This window comes from Copidosoma floridanum, unplaced genomic scaffold (assembly GCF_036245765.1).
Source record: "Copidosoma floridanum isolate Cflo_tuat_1 unplaced genomic scaffold, Cflo_Japanese_pri ptg000019l, whole genome shotgun sequence".
NCBI classification, from domain to species: domain Eukaryota; kingdom Metazoa; phylum Arthropoda; class Insecta; order Hymenoptera; family Encyrtidae; genus Copidosoma; species Copidosoma floridanum.
Genome location: NW_028321896.1, coordinates 7,483,808 through 7,497,430, shown reverse-complemented (window position 1 = coordinate 7,497,430; position 13,623 = coordinate 7,483,808). Strand labels below are relative to the sequence as shown.

The 13,623-nt window shown below is 35.8% G+C and overlaps 1 protein-coding gene across 1 annotated transcript in view; it reads left to right on the top strand.

Annotated features, from left to right (window-relative positions):
* Window positions 1–245: 245 nt before the first annotated feature.
* LOC106637693 (Smg6 nonsense mediated mRNA decay factor) overlaps window positions 246–13,623 on the top strand; it is a 170,880-nt gene continuing 157,502 nt past the window's right edge. The window contains exons 1-17 of the mRNA XM_089592533.1: window positions 246–260; window positions 605–749; window positions 1,345–1,825; window positions 2,360–2,669; window positions 2,730–2,999; window positions 3,326–3,567; window positions 3,637–3,837; window positions 3,915–4,044; window positions 4,110–4,276; window positions 4,392–4,598; window positions 4,683–5,015; window positions 5,101–5,259; window positions 5,334–5,858; window positions 5,927–6,005; window positions 6,088–6,198; window positions 7,149–7,370; window positions 7,584–7,645. Of these exons, the coding sequence (XP_089448659.1) occupies window positions 246–260; window positions 605–749; window positions 1,345–1,825; window positions 2,360–2,669; window positions 2,730–2,999; window positions 3,326–3,567; window positions 3,637–3,837; window positions 3,915–4,044; window positions 4,110–4,276; window positions 4,392–4,598; window positions 4,683–5,015; window positions 5,101–5,259; window positions 5,334–5,858; window positions 5,927–6,005; window positions 6,088–6,198; window positions 7,149–7,370; window positions 7,584–7,645 (3,659 nt within the window). The remainder of the gene's footprint in view (window positions 261–604; window positions 750–1,344; window positions 1,826–2,359; window positions 2,670–2,729; window positions 3,000–3,325; window positions 3,568–3,636; window positions 3,838–3,914; window positions 4,045–4,109; window positions 4,277–4,391; window positions 4,599–4,682; window positions 5,016–5,100; window positions 5,260–5,333; window positions 5,859–5,926; window positions 6,006–6,087; window positions 6,199–7,148; window positions 7,371–7,583; window positions 7,646–13,623) is intronic.

Here is a 13,623-nt window from a genome sequence, read left to right as displayed (position 1 = left end):
ATTATTATTTATAAATATTTTTTTTTTGTATTAGGTAAATTAGATTCGAGGTTCTGACCTCGAAAGAAGTATGAACATTACAAATATATAATGGTTATAAATATTAACGTTTGAATTGTAACCATACCTACATTGCCGGATTTGTACAATTTGTTCTTATACACAATACAAATATACAAATAAAGGACGCGTGTAAATATACATTTATTTGGTGGTAATCGTAATTTTAAGTAGTCACAATTATAATGTTAGTTGGTACAGTATAAAATAAAGAGAGCAAGTTTACAACAGCGTCTGTATTATATATCTGTACACATCACGCAAACACCGACTGTGAACAGAAGTTGCGAACTGCGACAAGTTCACAAGTAGCGACAAAATTATCTCCGTACACTTTTGTATATATATATATATATGCGCGGCCGAAAGTTAAAAAAGTGTAATACGTTTACCGCAACTTTTGGGCCCTGATTGAGCCGGGCAGAGATTGGTAAGCCGTTAAAAAAGAGTGTCCCTCTTCCTGGACCAATCTAGCTCGCGGTCGCCTGTTACCTCCTCGACGGCATCGTCCGACTAACAATATTCCACAAAGATAACCTCAAAGAGCGGGAGCCCGACGAGAGAACTCTTTTTCCCTGTATTTTCTTTGTCGCTCGCTCTTTTTCTCTCGCGCCTTTTGACCCCGTGCCCGAGTGCGACACCGGTTACCAAAAATAGACCGGTCACGAGTAATCTGCTGTCGATCACCAGTAAGGATTAAGGGGGCAATTATCTTCATCATTATCATCCCTTGTTTGCCCTCTCGCAGCTCATCCGCTCCGCGAATCCTGGACTTGCGTAACCCCTGGCTGGCTGGGTACTTTTTTAATTACCATTTTTTTGTCTCGGCTGCACTGTCAAGGGTACCGGGGCCACAACCGCCCCCTCCTCTCGAGGCTGTTGTGATTAAAAAGACACTGGTGTGCGTGTGTTTGTGTTTTTGTTTTCACTGATAAAAGAGTTGCGGAGCACGTAAACTTTTTACTCTTGAAACTCTACAACGTATACTTATTTCAAAAAATCTTCATACTCTTGCTCCACCAGTGCAAAAACTGCACAAGGAGGTGAATAACTATCAAGCAAATCGCCTGGTTCTTTTGCTGTGGTTGTTGCATTCTCGTTTGTTTTCAAACGAAATGCTTTTTATTTTTGTTTGTTTGGAAACAACAACAGAGACACACCACTCTTCCTTTCTATCTTTGTGTGGCACTCGGGCGCGCGTTAAAGTAGTTGTTTTGCACTTGCAATTTTAGAGGATGTAGGTAGCGGTGGTTGTGAATTAATGTAATTATTACGCTTTTTTAGATAACCATTCAGAGGATTACTCCAAAGACGAGAAGGACAGGCTAGCTGTAATGCGAGGCGGTGGTGGAGGAGGCAAGGCACCCGCGAGGCCGCTCTATAGGCCGGGAAGCGGGCCACTCCGGAAATCTGACAGGGTTGATGAGTACGACAACGAAAACAACTCGCAGGATCGGTACAAGGGGTCGTCCGTGCAGGATCGCCTGAAGCAGACGCAATTTATGCCACCGAGCGGCAGTGGCATTGGCAGCAGTCAGTCCCATCAGAACAGCTCCAGGTCTCAGGAGATCAACAGCATTAGTGAAAAATTAAAGGAAGTTCAACTTAGTTACGCGAATCACAATGACAATCACAGTCAGAGTGGCACTAAGAACAATCATGCCGGGATCCATGATCCTAAGAGAAAGAGCAAGAAGCCTGAAAAGGAAGTATATGTACCAAAAAAAGTCAAGGAAGCTATGGCAGAGCAGGATACATCAAACAGGTAGGCTGCAAAAGTTTTGTTCAAACAAGTAGATAAGCCAAATTTGTCTAGATTATTTATTTTTTATTTTTGTCTTGATGACAGTGCTATTTGTGGTTTGTTTGTGATTTTTCCTTTGACATTTAGTATTCAGTATATATTACAGTAACATTATCACTGCAAGTATTGTATAAATTATTTATCAAAAATAACGGTACTAAAAGAATTCATTTTATTAACTGTCAAATTTTTGAAAAGTTTTATTTAGATTGAGTCAAGTATAAATGTTTTCTGAAGTTTGGTACTCATAATTTATAGATGGAATTAACATTGCCTTTCAGTAGCTAATGAGTTAAATGTTAATTTGTTCATCACTTTCACTACCAAACAAATTTTTTGCGTTGTGTGAAATGAAAATTTTTTACAATCAATTAACTCAATTTCAGGTACTAAAATTTAATTTCAATCAGTAAACAATTAAACAATGTTAAAATGTTTTCTACAAGACAAACGCATTTTCATCACGTAATTAATTGAATGTCTAATTTTTTTCAGATCTTCACAGCAAAATAGTTGGGATAAGGATAGGGATAGAGATAAATCAAATAGTAGAGATTGGGACACTCAATCAAATCGTAGTAACCAGCGGAATGATAGTTATCTAAGTAGAAATGTTCCTAATAATTATGGTGGAAGTCATAATGATAATGGTGGTCGTGGTAGAGATGATCATTCAAAGCGTTACTTGTCAAATAGGAGAAATCGTAACACTCTAGAAAGTGACGATCGGAGGAGAGCAGAATCACCTGCATCTAACAGAAATTTTGGTAACCGTAGTAGGGATCGTTCTCACGAAATGAGACAGGTATGTTGAATAGAAAAATTATAGTTAGTAATTCATATTCAAGACATTTTGTTTTTCTAGTGTTCAGAGCCGCTTTATATACCGAGGAATTCTAATGATTCTAATCGATCTCGAGACTTGCGCAGCTTAGAATCTTTTGCATATTCCGACAAATTTCAAGGTAAACCCCCTTCTGGAAAACGGGGTGGCAAAGATAATTATAATTCTGTACAGAAATTCGAGAACTTGCCACCTCGTCTTCGCAATAAATACCTGCAAGAAAGGGGGATAATTCCACCACAAAACATTCACCCAGAAGAATCTTGGGATGGTAATTCTGTAACAATAAAAGTGAGTAGAACTTCAAATAACGAGATATATTATGTAAAAAATATAACTGTGATCAACCTGATACATTTTTGCATACTTGCATGTTTTGTTATGAGTTGAATAATAAGTTTAAGATATCAAATTGTAGTTGTAGTGTTTTAAGACACATCTATCATATGATCAATGTTTTTACCTATGATGTCATCAAATATTTTTGAGTCTCAATTTTGCTTATTGCAATACCATTAAATTTAATATATTTTGTTAGATATAATTTATGTATTCAATAAGCCAAGACGTGATTTTTCATCAAATTGGGGAACTGATGAAAATTTCTCATTTTACAGAGCTCAGCTCCATCCTATCCACCAATTCAACATTCACAAACCATGCAAAGTCTACCGCCGCCTGGTCCTCCGCCACCTCAATCAAATTGGTCTAATACTATACCAGCCAGAAGTAGGGGGCGAGGCAGAGGCAGATTAGTAACGGAAGAGTCTGAAATACCCCCAAATTTTAGACCCCTTACTCCGGATCAGTTTTCTGTACCGAGTTCAAGATCTCAAACACCTAACCGAGAGTACAATAGGTATAACAAGTTTTTCAAAATATGATTCAACAAAAGTTATTTAACAAAAAATGTCTGTTACCATTCTAGGACATACGACCGACGTGGCAGCAATAACACAATGCATACAAGTATGGAAAGTTTAAACCGTGTTGACAGTGTACTAATGCCTCCACCTGCTACTTCACCGGGATCATATCGTCCTATTGTCAACAGATGTCAATCACCTGTTGATAGCCATAAGCGAGAATCGATGTCTTTGTGTAGTTCACAACGTCCTTCTCATCAAATGTAATAATTTTTATGTTTCATTTTTTTTTGTCATTCCCGACTTGAACATTTTATAATTTTAAATTTATTCGTGTCAGGTACAAGGCTAATGATAATTCAAATAATTTTTATGCTGTGCAAGATAAAGTGAAACCTTCACAACCTACAAGTAGTCCACCAAAAAGTGAATCTTGTAGTCCCGTGCCTAACGATAAGTCTGAAGTTTTGGTACGTGTTTTTTGTGTGGTATAATGAATGTTGTTGTATGCTCATCATCTTATTACATTTATTAGGATTGGTATGAAGAAGTAGAGTTGAGTGAAAGGCTAGAAGCGGAGCAAATGAGTCGTAGTTCTTCAGTAATGAGTTTACGTGACAATGTGAATGCGCCCACGAATCCTTCATCAACCAAAAAACGAAGTTCGAAAAAGAAAAAAAATAAGCGAGGAGGTGGAGACAAGTGTGTATATTTTATTTTATAACAATTAAGTTGATTATTAATGGTTATTTGATACTTGTTTAATGGAGAGCGAAAAAGATATAATAATAATGACTTGTTTGAACGACATTTTTAGGAGTAAAGATAAAATAGAAGAGATAAGCAAAGAACGACAAATTAATCATCAAAATCGAGAAAATGATAATTTCAATAACAATCAGAGAAACAGTTTGAATAGTGTCAATAAAAGGTTTGAGGGTAGACGACGTGGTCATCGTAGTCGAGAAACCAGTAAAGACAGAAACTTCCGCGGTCGTGGCCAAGACGATTTCTTTAAAAACAGGTATTTTTCTATTATTTTTTACTTTTTTAAACCATTTTTTTTCGGACGTTGAAAATATTTCTCAAAAATTATCATTCGACGCAGGTTATCTCAAAATGTAGACGGCATTGAAAATTGGAGGAGTGGTCGAACGTCAATTTGCGAGTCGGACGATGGCCGACGTACCCCATTGTCACATTCCACATCAGCAACAAATTCCGGTCCTAGTTCGCTTCATCGACTATCGCCTACTACTCACACAAATGCTCAACCACCAGGTGTTCTTGTTTTGCCTGATCCAATTCAATCGTCGTCCAATGTACCTTCAAGACCGCAGCATATAACGCAACAACAGAAAAAAACGCTTTTCGATCCCAATAATCCCAACAAACCTATTGTAGTGACTTCGACAGGAAATAGAGTTGGTCCTCAGTACAGGTGACGCAAAGCTTATTCAGAGTGTTGAATCCTCTTTTTTTGAAAACATTTTAATTGAGAAGAATATTTGAATACTCTTTTGCAGAGATAATGATTTTCCCGTCCAAGGATACCAACCACCATATGGAATACAACAAATCACATATACTGGTTATCAGAGTGCCCTAGATAGTACATCCCTATTGAAAATGTCAGATCAGTTTGGTGGTGTAAGACCAGCGTGGTATGATCCATACACTGATAGGTAAATATTAAATTATTTGTCAATAGCTTTATCCACAATTAAATATTTTTACAAATGATCAACTTTTTTTTCAGTTTTCGGTCAGCTAAAAATCCTCACTTATTATTGGATATTAGGCGTGCTGATTTAGAATTACAGTGTATTATTAGTACTAGCAATGTAGTTACTAGTTGGGATAAGATTATACATATTAGGAATTTTTACCAAAAGAGTTTGCAAGACCTTCTTATCACTGATCTTAAATTCTGTGCTGCTGAAAATGTAGAACAGCATATATGGAAAATTATATTTTATAATATCATAGAAATATTGAGAAAACCAGTTTCAAATGAAAGTGCTGAGCTTCTAGAGCAATACAAGAAACTCTTATTGAGAATAGTCGATGAAGGAACGGCGTATTTCACAAATTTACTCACCGTTTTGGAGGGCACATACAATTTCAAACTTGATGCGTTTTTAACGTCGTCCATACCGCCAAAGGGTCTTGGTGTGTTAGGCTTGGCATTGAACAGTGCTCAAAGAATATTATTAATTTTGGGTGACTTGGCAAGATACAAAGATCTAGCAAATGAGTCGTCCAATTATGGCAAGTCGAGACAGTAAGTGTTAAACTTTTAGCTCAATTATCAAGTAAAACGTGTAAACTTTATTTAAATTTATTTTCAAGATGGTATCTGAAAGCACAACAAATCAACCCCAAAAACGGGAGACCTTACAATCAATTAGCCTTACTAGCGTTTTATGCCGTGAGTAAATCGTACGAGTTTCACTTCAAATATACGTTCATATCAATAAAAATAATACATCCACTTGCTAACAACGTTACAGAGAAGAAAACTAGACGCCGTTTACTATTACATGCGGTCTCTCATGGCTTCTAGCCCCGTCCATTCTGCTCGTGAAAGTTTGATTGCCATGTTCGATGAGAACCGAAAAAAGGTGGGTAATGATTTAAGGTCGCAAATAAGAATAAGTATCTGTTGTCAGTAAAAAATAAAATCTTTTAACATAATATTTTGATTTCGTGTCGCTGCCAGTATCTACATTATGTAAGTAAAGTTTAGTACTTGATGTGAATTCTTTCACCAATTCACCAATCCTCATAGCCATAGAAACTATTTTCGGTTTTAGTAGACTTCATCTATTTTGCTACACTTAGACAATATTAAATTATTTTAATTTTCGCTTTGGTATTTCATGCGTAATTTAATTGCTCTCCGTTTCTGCACCCCAAAGTACATTAACTATAACGACATTTTTTCACCTCACACAAGTTCTCAAAATAATCAATACTTGGCAGTATTTTTTGTTTATAACTAGGTATAATGTATATCTTGTAATGGGTATCAGTTATTAGTTTATTATTAAGGAATGGCTGTTTAGAATTTCTCACTCTCTACCGTAAATAAAATGCTTATTTTTATTTCCTGCACAAATTCCGAGTACTATAAGTTTGTTTATTCAAAAAAAAAAAAAAAAAAAAAATCATTATGGCACATGGCAGCTGACAAAACTTGCAATTATGAGTAATACTCTGTAAAAATTATTATACCCCCGTTAATAATTTGCCCATCGGATTGACTGCTTGAAGTTACTTAATTTCCAAAAATCGTTACAACAATTCACGTATAGTTACTCTGTTGTTAATTGCGTTTATTTTTTTCTCAAAATCGACACCATATTCCATGTGGTTAATGTATTTTTAGTGCAACACAACACATGGGTGTACGAGCGTACACATACACAATGCAAAACGTACACTCTTGATTGTCGTTTTGTACACACTGTGCACGCAACATGTAGCTAATAGAATTTAGTATGCACGAACACTTGTACAATAAAAAAAAATTAAAAAAAAAAAAAAAAATGTCGCATTTGTCGCAAAACAGTACGAATCAATGGAACGCAAGCGTAAGGAAGAACGAGAGTTGAAGGAAAGGGCTCGGATGATGGAAAAAGAAGGAGCCAATCTTGCAGGTGGTGGCCTCAGGAGGGAGATTTGGATCCATCCTGGTGGAAAGAGAATGAGGCGCACTACGTCAGCCACGACAGCGACCGATTCGAGATTGGATAGTGACATAGAGGATCTTGCGCGGCTGACAAGCGTGGAGGTATTGGAGATTCATAAATTTTGCGCTTATGTGTATTTTGTTTTTATTTTTCACTTATTTTTTTTTTTTTTTTTTTACTGTACAGCGAAGAAAAAGTTACATCATTTTAATGATTAAATATTTGCTTATTTTTCTCATATTTATCTAATTTTGCATAAATTTAACAAATTTTTTCCAAAAAGTAATGAGAAATACTTTTTTTTTTTTTTTCAGCTAAATAAGCGATTCGTTACCTCGTATTTGCACGTACATGGAAAGTTGATAACGAGAATAGGGTAAGTTTTTTCGACTCATTACTGTTTTAGAAAAAATATGATGATGAGCTTCAGTAAAAATGAGACTTGAACAACCGAATCCGTCATTTTATCTCAAAATAACAGCCTATGGCTGCAGCAAAGTACTTTTCGAGAGAAAAAAAAAATCAAAGTCTTGTGGTCAATGCATGCACGTAGTCTTGCCTAGGCGAGAAAAGTAATAAAAGAAAGTAAAAGAAAAGAAAAGAAAAAAAAAAAAACAGTAGCTGATGTGCGGTTTTCGCGAGCATTTCTTGGAAGAGGTGCCTGCAAGGGTGTTTTCATTCCTTTTTCTATTGCTCTGGCCGAGAGTGCGGAGCGTGTCCGGTCGAATGTCATGGAACTATGCATGAGCGACACGACTCGACTGGAGCCTTACAGTCGTCGACATTCGAGCGACCGAGTGCCTTTAGCGCATTCCTCGATCCCCCGGGTGAATCGTTAAATTGTACGCGCGTGTGCACACACCTGTGCCGCACAGCTCTCTTGCACCCTCGAGTTCATTGACGTGCTAATTGTTATGCTCGTTTGCACGTTTTCAACTATCCGTCGAGGATTTTTCCTGCTTATTAAATTAATTTTGTAAAATTTTAAACGTTTTACGCTGTCGAGTATAAGATTAACTCTTGTAAATTCATCTTGTATTTTGTTCTCGAAAATAATATCTGAATTTATTGTTGCATACACTCATTTACCGTTACACTCTGAATGCTGTATTAAAACTTCCATTTTTTTTAATACCTTTTCTCTTCTCTAAATTGCATGAAACTTACTCGACTTTTTATGCACCTGGTATTTAATGGCAGTTTAAAATAGAAAAAAGAATGAAATAAAATTTCTACGTTACTTACAGATATATAATGTGATTTATCGAACGTTAAATAATGAATTTTAATGCGTTAAAGTACGGCTATTTATTTTCAATTTTGAAAACAACTCTGTTAGGGCGCGTTCGAAATCTATCGTTCGTTCCACAATAAGTGTAGCTTGAACCGAATACGGAACAAAACAATATTGTAGTAGGATACATAATAGTCTAATGTTTGTGTAAACAAACTGCATTTAAACTCGATGCAAATTCAAAGGTAAACATTTATCATTTTCAATTATTTACACATTTATCGCATGCAATGACTACTGCAATGATACGTTTTATACAATGAATGTCATATAACTAGATGTATGACCTCTTTGATACATTTATTATAAATGCTTGCGGTTCCCGATATGTAATGTCGGTGATCCTGCTATCATAATTGGTAGCTGCTATCACTTGTAATTACTTTTACGATGAAAGAGGTTAATTGAGTTTAAAAAATGGCCCTATATATTGGCTGATAATTGTTTTAGAACCGTTTTTCGAGAGGACCTTTTTTGGTTTTCTCAGCGGAAACACCTATTTTGTTTCTAAATTATAGTTCTTAATATTTATTGCAACAATTATGAATTTTTGCAAAAGTTATGAATTTAAAAAAGATGGCCAGAAGATCGATTTTTTGCTATTTGCGAAAAAACTGCTTAGGTGATTTGGGTTAAACGCAGTTCATTTTTTCGTCTTTAAATTACGCGATTTTTTTCATACAATCCTTTTTATTGTATGATTCTTTGATTTTTTCTAGACGCAAAAAATCTGTTTCGGCCATTTTTAATATTTTTTTTGGGGCTTTGTCTGGCATTGTTACCTGTTAAAAAGTACTTCAGTTCAGTACGATGTTGGAAAACTAGTGTTTAAATTTTTTCCATCCTAATATAAGTTTTCCTACTATTGATAAGATTTTCAGCTAATTCCATCATACTAAGAGTCAAACATCACACGGCTCGTTGAGTTATGCCTCTGCCCAAAGTCCGACATGGTCCTTCAGTAAAAGATAACTTTTAAAAAATATTATTTATTCATTTAGAATAGAATAGGTTTTCTCTGATCATATTTTTCTACAGTTTTGCAAAAGTTTCTAGTATGACGCCAGTTGTTGTTTTTTCTGAATTAAATTATTTCTATCACTTATCAGTGTCGTACAGCATTACTATATAAAAATAATCGAATAATCGTTAATATTTAGATTGTTAAAACATCGTTTCAACGTAAGAATACTTTCACTTTGTTATTATCTCAGTTGCATCGTATGATTACTATTAGTAATGCCTGAATGCAAGCTTCATTTCAAACCTGCAGTTTAATCGAAGCAAAATTTGCATGCCCTCCCTGTGTAAAGAAAGTACACCAGGTCTAACTATTTTCGATTCCGACTACAACATTTTTGTATCAGGCCGTAATAGTAAAGTAAGCAAAGTGCCATTTGTACAACAGAAAAGGAAGTGACGATGCGTTATATGCACTTGACGAAACCTAATAGAGCATCTTCCGTCGAGAGGGCGGTAGAAAACAGTGACAGTAACTTGCTGTCTGGTCTCTGATAAAGCGAGGAGAGCATTCACCAAGTTCTTTCTATATCTCTTTCGCAGCATCACCATATCACTAGCAATATCAATAACAATAGCATTAGACCCCTAAGGAATCTATGTAACTGGACAAAGTTTTAATTTGAAAGAATTACTGAGTGATCTTGCTAAAATTGAATAACAATGAGATGACGATAAGTTCTTTGGTTGTTAGGAAAAAACTTTTTCTCCTCGCAGCATATTTATACATGGCAACCCTTGAAAAATGCATCAAATGTTTGTTATCAATTATTTATATTTACTAAAAACTGTATTTTACTCTTATCAAAAATTTTATCATGAAAGCGTCTGTTTTTCATGAAGATAAATTTAAAAGAGTTGACAAGAATCTTTGTAGGAATGCTTTTTTCGTACATTTTGTCAAATTTACTAATATTTACTCACCAAAATTCCTTCGTTTATTTATTACACTAATTACTTTCCTATGGAAAAAACTAATTCCTAAAAATTAATAATAAATAAAAAGTAGCTAAATAGTTTATCATTAAAATAATTTGTTTAAAGAATTGTACTGTTCAAATATGTTGTATGAAAAATTTTGCAAACAAAATGTTATTTACGCAGAAACTGATAATACATTATTTTGTTTTCATTAGGTCCCTGGTAGCATTTTTATTATTGATGTAAAATAAAGGTTTTTCTAGGGTTGAGAGCTTTCCTAATGAAAAGCAAAACACAATCACGCATAATCTGGTGCATATTGCGTAATCTGTCGGTGTTCTTCGGTAAACCACAGCCATTATATTCAAGTAGCTTTCCCATCAGTGCTCGTGTTTCTCATACGAAAATTCAATACGTATACATGATGTAGTTATCTCTTGAGTCCAGAAGCTACTCCCACACGCTACATGAGGCTTATACCTGTGACTCCATCTGAGCGCAAGCAAGTACATAAATATATTATATACGTGTATGGCGGGTACTAACATATATGACAATAATAGTAGTTTAAGTAGTATTGGATGTTTGTATTAATTTTGAAGGATTTATAAGAGATATCTCTACTAATACTATAGGTATCCCACAATACTGTAACTACGTCATCTGGCTTCAGAATGTATTATGTATCCATTTGTCATGTGTGTGTTTTTTTTATCTGAAAATATGTCAAAGTACGTGTCAAAACTGAAGAGTATATGCGGGGAGTTTTACTGTACTTTTCCAATTCGAAGGATAATTCAGCCGAAAGTCATTGGTTACTATTGGTAATCATACTCCATCGATTTTGACCTATAAGTACAGCTTACGTCGCTATAAAAGTGTTAATTTTGACACGGTAGACGAAGAATGTCTAGGACAGCCAAAAAGTTTGAAGATGAATAATTAGAAACAATACTTGATCAGGATTCGTGTCAAACGCAAGAAGAACTTGCAGAATCATTCAATGTTGAACAAGCAATAATTGCCAGATGGTTGAAGGCATTGGAAATCATTCAAAAGCAAGGAATTTTGATACCTGTCAAGTTGTCGAGAAACATCGAATGGCAGCTCACATCCGAAATGCTGCTTAATCGCTAAAAAAAATATCCATTCTGCCCAAGTAATGACGTGCATTTGGTAAGGTCAGAAAATAGTGATCTATTGTAAGCTGCTGAGAAGTAATCATACAATCGATGGACCTCTTTACTGACAACAGTTGATGTGTTTAGACCAAGCAATAGGCAAAAAACGGCTGGATTGGGAGACTAGGCACGACCAATTGTCATCCATATAGTCCAGATCCTGCACCGTCCTATGACCATTTGTTTCGATCCATGCAGAATTCCCTTTCTGGAATATGGTTCGTATCAGTAGGAGGCATCAAAAACTGGCTTGACTTGTTTTTGGGCCCAAAATGTGGGAAGTTTTTGTGGACTGGACCGAGCTGGAGAATGCTTTGGATAAATTACTTTTATCCATTTCATTGAAATAAAAGTTGTTTTTTTTTTTTTCATCAAACAATCCTTTAAAGTTGATACACACACCCAATAGTGGTGGCAGCAGTAGTAACAGGGGTTCGAAGTTCCTCGCTTGCTTACTAGTAATCACTTACTTTCTCTTTTGGCTCGATTTTGCTTTATCCTTGAAATGTGGCAACCTTGCCCGTGAACGCGCACAACCGAGAAAGAGAAATAGCTTCAAGCACGTTCACGTAATACTACCGCTCGGTACGTCGACCTCGTTTGTATACCTGCTTGGGCTTGTGTGCAAATCCATATGCGGGTGTACATGGGTCGTTCTACCAAAAAGGGTCCAAGTCATGTACCACTCGATTACAATGTCGTGCAAGGAGATATCGATCTGGAAACTTTTTTAAATAATCAAGGGATGCTTTTTGTTGAAGGTGCAATGGAATGCACACCATAAAAAAAAGTATTGCTTTAGTTTTAGATGCAAAAAAGGGACCAAAGTAGCGTTACGGGCTTGTGTCTCACTTAAAAATTTACAATTTTGACGATGCCTAGAAGCAAAATACGGAGTTTATAATTTTTCTACGGCATGAAATCTTAAAGTTGCAAACGCAAACAACATTTTGACGCATTTTAGAGAAATTAAAAAAATTGTATCCAAGACTTGGTTGGTGTTCAAATTGCGGAACCAACATCTGACGAATGTAATATTCTCTCAGAAAATGCTCTCGCAAATGCACACAACTAAATTTGGGGACTCCAATTCGAACGTTTTGTATTCTATGGAGCTCGACAATTTTGCAGGGATTTTTTCCCGATTTTTCCATCCCAACAAACCAGTGCTTCAAGAATTTGTAAATTCAATCTCCCTAAAATAAAAACTGACAGCCCGTAACCCTATGGAATTTCATGTAACTTTACGAAGATTTGGATTATCGACTCAGAAGAAAGTGGGTTAAAATAAGCTGTTTTGCATATGATATAAGTGCAGTGGCAAATTTTTATGGAGAGCGCCGTTACCTTGATTATAACAAGATCTTACAAGAGCCCGTAATGCTCCTATTTTTTCCAAGAGTAGGTACAAGGTCTGAAACAAACAAGTCGTGGTAAAAATTTTTTTCGTGCAGATCCAGCAGGGCCCAAAAAGTTTTAGTTTATTTTAGTCACGGCTCGGGTCACGGACAATACGAAAAAAATATTAGAAAAATAAAAAATCCATTTTAAGTGTTTGTCCATTCCGGCCTTTGGACTATGCCGGTTTTTGTAGAACGACCCACGTGTTATACACTACCAGACACACAGGAGATGTCGTAACTGTGTGTGCAAAAGACTGAAAAGTAATCAATGGGATGCAGCGGTATTGCAACACTTTGCTCCGAAACAATAACAATGACTAAGGTATAGTAAAATCCATTTTTTTCCAGTTAGAGATATTTTTTATGTTTGAATGGTAAATTTTGATGTACACCGTTTTTCCATCATTGCATAGCCAAGCGTATCCCGTGTTATAAAGACAGACTAATAGCTCATCATGATCCTACTCGCTAATAGCTGAGGATATGATCCTGCACCGCTTATAACAAGGACGCGCGACATCGTAAGTACATCATA